We start from the raw sequence: 7,869 nt of genomic DNA on the forward strand, positions 1-7,869 counted from the left end.
GAGACACGGACCCCCTCCCTCCCTCCCGCCCACCCCCGCACCCGGACAGGGGGCTCGGTGCCCCCCTGAACCCAGTGCCACCCCACACTGGGTGCCCAGCGCAGCCCGCCAGCCCCTGGCCTGCTGGCGCCAACGCCCCCCACTTGGCACAGGGGCTCCCAGGTGGGAAGGGGCAGACAGGGGGGTGCGAAGAGCAGCTTTTCCAGCCGGGCACTGGGGCCCTCTGCGTGCTGCTATGGGCCTGCCCTGCCCAGGTGCCCCCGTGCATGGATGCGAGGCTCTCTTCTACCGCTCCAAGGTCAACCCTTGAAGGCGCCGAGAACCGAGCTCAGCGCGTCCACCCGGGGCTTTGCACCCGCCGGCCTCAGCCTGCTTTTCAAATGAGTTCAGTTCAATGGGCGGCTGCAGACTAAGCTGGCTCAGGCTAAGTCCCGCTCCACAGAGATGCCCAGACCTCTGGTGCTATCAGACTCAGGGGGTTTCCACGAAAGGCTCGCTGCCTTTCAGAGGTCACGTGCATGGTGGGAGCCAGCAGACATCACAGGCAGCCGGGTTTCCCCGGCTTTGCCATTTCAATGGTGGGTTTGTTCAACTTCCAGTGCAAAACACTCTTTATTTTGCATCCCAGGTTCCCAGCCAGCGCCTGGGAACAACCCACCACCATTGGAGGTCATTCCTGGGGGGGCCTTGGTCAAAGGTGGGTGAAAAGACAATGTTTTTGCAAGCCTCTGTGCAAAGATCATGCCCTTCCCCACTGGTGAGGACCTGGGCAAAGCCGCTGATGCCCCCTCCATGACACAGGACTGGTCTCAGCGCCGCTGGGGTGGGCAAAACCTGGGGGAGACCTAATGCTTATTCCACCCCAAAGGGTCTTGCATGTGGTCCTGGGCACAGGCTGAGGCAGGAGCCGGCAGGACCCCACCTCCCATGCCCTCAGCTACTCCCATGTCTATCCTGTCAACCCCTGACTTCCGCCCCCAAAATAATGTCCCCCAGAGAAGGATGTGGGAAGGCAACGGCTTTAACTCATTGCAAGGAAATTGTCTAGAGAAGCCTCTGGCTCCTTCAGCCCCCTGCACCCCGGGGGAACCGGGCAGCTCCCCGGTGCTCCCCCCACTTCCCAAAGGCAGGAGCAGGTCCGCCCCCCGGCCAGCCAGACGGCACGGGCAACAAGAAAAATACATAACCCAGACCGCTCAGACCCCGCACGCTCCCGGCTCGCCCTTTGCCCCAGTCCCCCCGAGGTCCCAGCCCCAGACACCGGCAGAGCCCTGGGTACGGTTACAGCGGCCCCATTTGAGTTGCTAAACAGGAGCAGACGGGGATCGGATGGCTTCACCCGCTGCTAAACCTGCAAAAAAAAGGGCCAAGGGTCTGCCCGGGCAGAGTGGGCTCTGGCCTCGCCAGCGGCACGTGGAGGAGGGATGCGTCCAGTGTCCCTTGCTCCCGAACCAGAACAACCGGGTGCCATTGGCAGCAGGTCACCGACGGGGAACAGCCCAGAGCAAGACGTGAGCAGGCGTCTGAGCCTGGCATCTCCGTGAAACCAGGTGGGTCAAGAGGCCGAGACACCAAGCAACGCGCCCCATGCACCGAGAACGCTGACTCCCCACCTGCAACGCCCGAGGGTCGGCTCCCAGGCCCAGGCTCTGCCGGACTGCAGGATACCGATGAGGTCCTGTAATGAGGCTCTCCACGGGAGCCAGGAGCGCAGGACTTGATTCCTCTCTTGCAGCAGCCAAGGCTTTGTGGATTGAAGGCCACCAGGGACAAGCTGTACCACCCCTTCCCATCATTTGAGGTTGTCCCGCCCAGGCTCGGCTTGGCTGGAGCGCTCTGAGCAATAGGAAGTCACCGCATCCCTCCACGAACGGGCCCAGCCGTTCACTCCTGAACCTGCCAACCGGCTTGGCTTCACTAAAGACAAAAGCAGGGCCCAGCTTTTTGCTCCCGTGCACTGGGGGTGGGGATGCAGCCCAAGGGAGCAGTCTGGGTGTGGGCTCCATGTATTTGCGCCAAAGTCTCACACATGGGACTGCAGGGGCATTCGAAAGGGCCAGTTTTGGCCAAGTTGCAAGCCAAAAAAGGCCCCACCGGCTCTGGGTGGGAGAACTCCCTGCAGCCGGGAAGCTCAAGCGTGGCCACAATGGGGAGGGGACAGTGGGGGCTGCCCCTTCCAGACCACCTCCAAGCATCCGTGCCTGGGGCACAGGACGGCAGGTGGACTCTGGTGCCCCCTGCCCAGTGGCCAGCCCCTTGCCAGAGCTCAGAGCAGAGGGCTCGTGGCGGCCGGCAGAGGACACAGCAGCCGGCACGTGGCGCCTCTCCAGCACTGGCCGCTCTGGGCTGCGTGGCGCAGATGGCCGGGCTCCAGAGGCAGATCATTTTCTCTCCATTGTGCCAAATTTATTGCAGGAAAATGGTCTCCAATTTCTTTTTAATACTTTGCTGGGGGAAAAAAAAAAACCCCAGCAAAGGATAGGGCAGCCCCACGACACAGGGAGGACGGCTCCAGGGCCCCCCGGCTACACCTGGGCACAGCAGGTGCAAAAGCCCACCACAGGGGCAGGCCAGCTGCCTGCTCCCAGCCCCTTCCCATTTCCTGATCCTTAATTAAAAGCAGGAGCCTTTCATTTGGAGAGGGTCAGGCCCCTTTGCCCTGCAAGGCACCCAGCTTGGATTGCAACAGGGCAGGAGGGCTGCAAGCAGAGCCCAGGGTGTCCGGCAGCAAATAAAGTAGCTGTCTCCTGTCCACCCCTCCTCACCCAAATGTAACAGCTTGCAATCCTGTTAGGAGTCCTCGGGGATAACCCCAGTTTCTAAGACGGTGTCGGGAGTCCGCCCAGCTGGGGGGGATGCAGCGCACTGCCTCCCTGCAGCCTGACCCTTCCCAGGGAGGCCTCAAGACCAGGGGACCTCGAGGCACGACCCGCTGGAGCTGGAACAGCCCCTGAGCCGGGCAGCAAACTTTGGGCTTCCCAATAAGGTGCGCGAAAGCCCCACGCCGCCCTCCAAGAGGGACTACCGGTAAATATTTTATTAACCATCACTTAGTGGTTGTTCCACTAATAGGTTCTATTGATGTCAACATAAATGGGCTTTATTAAATCCTTCATCCTGTCAATAAAAGCATCTCTGCCAGGGAAAATTTATTGCCCTGCTGTGGAACGAGAGCTGATTAAAGTGCCCTGCCTGGCACCGCAAGGCTCTGCACGGTTCTGGCGGGTCAGAGTCCAGGGGGAAGAATTCCCTTGCAAATGCACGCAACCCCTCTCGCCACCGGCTCCGACTTCACCCGCCACAGCCCGGCAGGGCCCGGGATGGCGGTGCCGGGCCGTCAGCTCCTGCCCATCCCAGCCCTGTGCTGCCTACCCCTCGGGCCCAGCCACTTGCATTGCAGCCAGAGCCCACGGCCGCCCCTGCCAGCGCAGTCCAGCTCCACGCGCCCCCCCGGTCTACCCAGCCGCACTAGGGAGGAGGCCGCATCCTGCACGAGTGCCGATGGGGAGATCGTTTCTTAGCAAGCATGACGCTGATCTCCGGCCCCGCTCGCTCGTTAGCACAGAGGCAGCGGGTAAATCAATCACAGTCACAGGCGTTGGGACGGAGCATTTTTCACCCCAAGAGCTGGGCTTCCTGTTGCAAAGCCTGGAGAGGGAAATCCGCCCTCCCGGCTGATGCTGCCTCCGAGACGGGGCTGGCAGCTTCTGCCTACCAGCGACACAGGTGAGGGAACAAGCACAGAAGACCCTTGCATCGGTGGTGGTGGGGGGCTGCTTTCAGAATAGGCACCGCCCAGCACACAGCCCCCCGCCCCACCGCACAGCACAGGCTCCCCCCCGCCCCGCAAGCACCTGTCTCGGCCCGGGGTTTGCTTCGGGGTCTCCCAGCCCTGCTTAGCTTGCCAGGCTGACAGCGAGCCCAAGCACCAGGCGCTTTCACCGCAGACTTGGTGCGGGGTGGGGGAGACCTCTTCCCTCCCCCCGGCCCCCGGTCCGGGCCTGGTCCCCACCCAGCACGGGCGTGGGGGCAGGAGGAGCGGCCGGCAAGTTCCTTGAACAACAAAAGGACAAAAATATCCCCCGTGTGAATAGGAAAAGGCTCTGGACCCATGAGGCTGGTGTTAATTATAGCCCGTGGCCGGGCACAGCCAGGCGCCCGTCGTGGCGCAGAACAATAGCTCTGTATCGACGCGGAGACTGTGGATAAACACCGCCCAGCCCTGCTCGCCCGGCACCCCTCGTGTCACACACACAGCCTGGTGCACGCTTCATTTCACACGCGGCCAGCAGCCATCTCCTTGCACATCGGGGCGGGGGGACGCAGGATGGGAGAGGATCCCCCGACCACTGCACCAGAGCCCCGAGTAATACAGGCCAGGACTCTCGCCATGCTCGGATGTAGCTAAAGCCTCTCCAGGAAACACCTCCAGCCTTGAAGACTTGGGGAGGCACCTGCAGCAGCTCTTCATCCTCCCCGTGATGGCTGGGACCTAATTTTCCCCTCCAATCTGCCCGACGTCCAACCCCAATCAGCCTCATGGACATGCATGTGCACACGCACACGTCCGCCTGGGGACCCACAACCAGGACACAGCATCATCACGTAGCACGCCCGTGGCAGCAGGCGCGGGGTCCCCAGCCCATCTCAACCATGCTGGGTTTAGGTCCCCGTTTCCCCAGCCCTGGTGCCTTCCTTCGGAGACACTTGCCAGCCACCGGCCCCGTGACCCCGTGCCCTCCAGGACAGAAGCTTTGCTCCCCCATCCCAGGCCCTGCTGAGCTCCAGGATGGCCTCTGCAAAGAAGCACCTGGCCAGGTACAGGAGCATGCTAGAGGCAAGGGGTCCAGGGCATGCACCGGCGCCCTGCCCCAAGGGGAACCGGAAAGGGCACGGGCTTTAAATGGTACTGGACAAAGGAGGGGAGCTCCCACAAGGCCTCTGCGGCACCCGCACGGACCTGGACTGTCCCCAGCTCGAGCCGAGTGCACCCAGGCCTGGGGCTGGGACACTTATCTGCAAACGGTTGCTCCCTTTTGAGTCGCGGTGGGACAAGAGCTTGCAGCCAGAGGCCAGGGAGAGTTGGGGGAATAGGCAGGATCAGTCAGGAGGGAGCTGGGTGGGTAGGTGGAGGCAGGAGAGCGACAGCCCAGTGCCAGGCTGATACTGGGACCGAGGCTGCAGGTAGGGCTGGGCACATCTCCTCGGGAAGGCAGCTGGGAGCACGGCAGGGGAAGCCCTCTGCACCCCCACCCCAGCTGCACACACGCACGCATGCCAGGGTGTCCTAGTGAATTATGCATCCTCTGCTTGGGTTTTTCCTGTGCCTGGAAACAGAGGCTATGCAAGGGGGAGTGGGGGAGGGGAGCGCTGGGGGGGCAGTGCCGCAGGCCTAGGTGGGTGCCCTGGTGCACCCTTGCCAGGCCCAGCAGGCAGGGGGATGGGGGCAGCAAGGAGGGGGAGCTGGGACGGAGCAAGCCAAGGGCTTCCCCCTCCCCTGCAGCCTGGCAACCCCCAAACAGGGCGGCTTGGAAAATTCCCTGCTTGGTGCCAAGGGCAGTATCGGGTTCCCTGCCCTGATGTCACCAGCTCCAAACCATGGGGCTGGGATGCAGCACAGGTGGCAGCCAGGGCCCAGCACTCCCTGCGCCAACATGGCTTAACCCCTTCTTTCTGGGGAGGCGGGTTGGTGGGGAACCCCCCCGCCCCCGCCCGCCCCGGGCTCAGACCAGGGGATCTGGATGATGCCAGGCCAGGGATGGGCAGGGCACACTGGCGGCTTCTGCCAGAGGGAACGCGAGGAGAAAAGCCATACAGGAAAGTCCCTGGGGCCTGCCTTGCTTCTGGGAAACAAAGAACAATGGGAGGATTAGGAACAGCCGGGCTTCCCCTGCAATCCGGGCAGCTCCTGGAAGCACGTGCTTGCAGGGGCAGGCTGTGGGCGATGGGGAGGAGAGCACTGGCACGGTGAGCCCCCAGCGCCAGGGAGCAGAGAAAGGCAGGGCCTCAGTCGCAAGGCCCCAGGAATCAGTCATCTCCCCGTTCTTCCAGCTGGGTCCCTCCATCACCGCCCCCCGCACAGCATCGCCACGCGGCCCCACCCCAGAGGTGGATGCATTTCACTAGACCTGCCCCTGCAGGGCTCCTGGGGTGAAACCCGCCCCGGCAAAACCGCCAGGGAACCAACCGACCTCGGCTACTGCCACAAGCGCACCCCAGAGACCGATGCTCGCCTGCCCCTTGACTATCTGTTAAAGGGAAGTGGGCAGGGTGAGGGCTGCCTGCTGCATCCAGCACATGGGCCATGCCCGCTGGCAAGGGCTCCCCTGGCTCCCAGCGAATTTGGCCGGCGGACTGCACTGGCTGCATCCGCACCGGCATTTTGGAAGCCAAGAACAGTCTGCACTGGGAGCCAGCTCCTCCCCGCGCGGGCACCCGGCAGCGCGGCTGGAGGCCAGGCCGATTGCACTGCACTGTAATTGCCTCCAAAGTGCAGGCCGTTAGGGAGGCTCCAGCTCTGCCCTCTGCACCGACCTCCTCATGGGAGCTGCCCAGAGCCAGCCCCTACGTGAGCCTCCTGGCCCTCTCCCCCTCAGCCTTCATTCCCCAGCTCAAGACACCCATCCCGCTGTGGGGTGGGGTTGAGGGAAACCAGTCCCTCTCTGCAGCTGGCACTGCTTGGGCGCATCACACCCAGCCCAGCCAGGTCCTGCTTGTATTAGTAGTCACAAGTGCCCCTAGCAGCCAGGCCCTGCGCAGTCCCTGCCCCGAGCCACCTGCCTTGCACACACGGTAGAGCCAGCACCTGAGTCCGGGCCTCCAGGGCACCAGGCCCCAACCTCCAGGCCACCCAAGTGGCACTTGGAGCCCGCCGGGAACCCACCGAGTGGAAACAGGGCACCATCTCCCACCTGGAAGGAGCTGCGCTCCACTCCAGACACGGCTGCATTTCCAGAACCAGGGGAGCACAGTTTGGAGCACACTGGAGGTATGGGATGCATATGGGGGCAATGGAGCCCTGAAAGGGTTAAAGCAGCCTGGCAAGGGCCCGTGTAAGCGACTGGCTAGTGGGCAAGCCCTCAAGCCCCTCTCTGGTCCCTGGGGGTGGAGTGCCCCCCCCAGCCCTGCAGAGCAGCTGCTGCGGAGGGGGCAGCTAAAAATAGATGTGGGTGGCCAAAAGGTTGCAGGCCGGTGCTTTATTTATTCCCCTTTCACTCTTGCCTCAGAAACAGGGCAGGACCTGGGGGGAAGTCACGGGGTGCTTTGGGCTGGGGGGGGCAATAGTCAGTGCCCCAGGCCTGGCTGAGCCCCCTCGTGCCCCTGAGCGCAGAGGTGGGACTCGGCAGCTCCCCGCCGCAAAGCCGCCCCTTGGCTCGGGGCTCCGGGGCTGGGCACCAGCGGGTCGCTGCAGCAGCGGGCACCGGAGCTGGGCTCCCCACTGTGCCCAGCCCCCTCCCTCCACACCAGAGCAGGGAGGGGATGGGGTTTCTTTATAGCCCCCCCCCAGACCCAGGACCGGCCCCCCAGCTGCACTCGGGCAGCCTCCCCAGAGGCGCCTGCACAGCGCCCGCCTCCTCCCTGGGCCTCAGTTTCCACCCCCGTGAAATGGGCAGAATGCTGCTCCGGCCCGGGCGAGGCTCCGGGCGGCCGGCTGGCTGCGTTAGGAGGAGCAGGCAGCCACTGCTCCCGCATCGCTCCCCTGCGGCTGCATGTGGACGCCCCCCGCCCGGCGCTGCGTGCCGCGGGACACGCACGCCCTGCCCGACACCCGCTGCTCGGACATACCTGGCGCCGAAGGGGCGCGGGGCTGTGCGGGGCGGCGGTCCTCCCCCGCGCCCCGCCGCCTGCGGGAGGCAGGGAGACAACAAA

General features: G+C 63.9%; 1 protein-coding gene across 3 annotated transcripts in view; it reads right to left on the minus strand.

The window, feature by feature from the left end:
* The window catches only part of KCNN1 (potassium calcium-activated channel subfamily N member 1), a 28,531-nt gene extending 20,668 nt beyond the window's left edge, over positions 1-7,863 (minus strand). For 2 of the 3 annotated variants that reach the window (XR_003092544.1, XM_025196382.1), the window contains exon 1: positions 1,614-1,807. Coding sequence is in view for 1 of the 3 variants with exons in the window: in XM_025196382.1 (XP_025052167.1) it covers positions 1,614-1,796 (183 nt within the window). In the remaining 2 variants the exon portion in view is untranslated. Of the gene's footprint in view, positions 1-1,613; positions 1,808-7,785 lie in introns of those variants that run through there. The other variant, XM_006017418.2, reaches the window with a different exon arrangement.
* Positions 7,864-7,869: the final 6 nt, after the last annotated feature.

This window comes from Alligator sinensis, unplaced genomic scaffold (genome assembly GCF_000455745.1).
Source record: "Alligator sinensis unplaced genomic scaffold, ASM45574v1 scaffold1295_1, whole genome shotgun sequence".
In the NCBI taxonomy this organism is placed as follows: domain Eukaryota; kingdom Metazoa; phylum Chordata; order Crocodylia; family Alligatoridae; genus Alligator; species Alligator sinensis.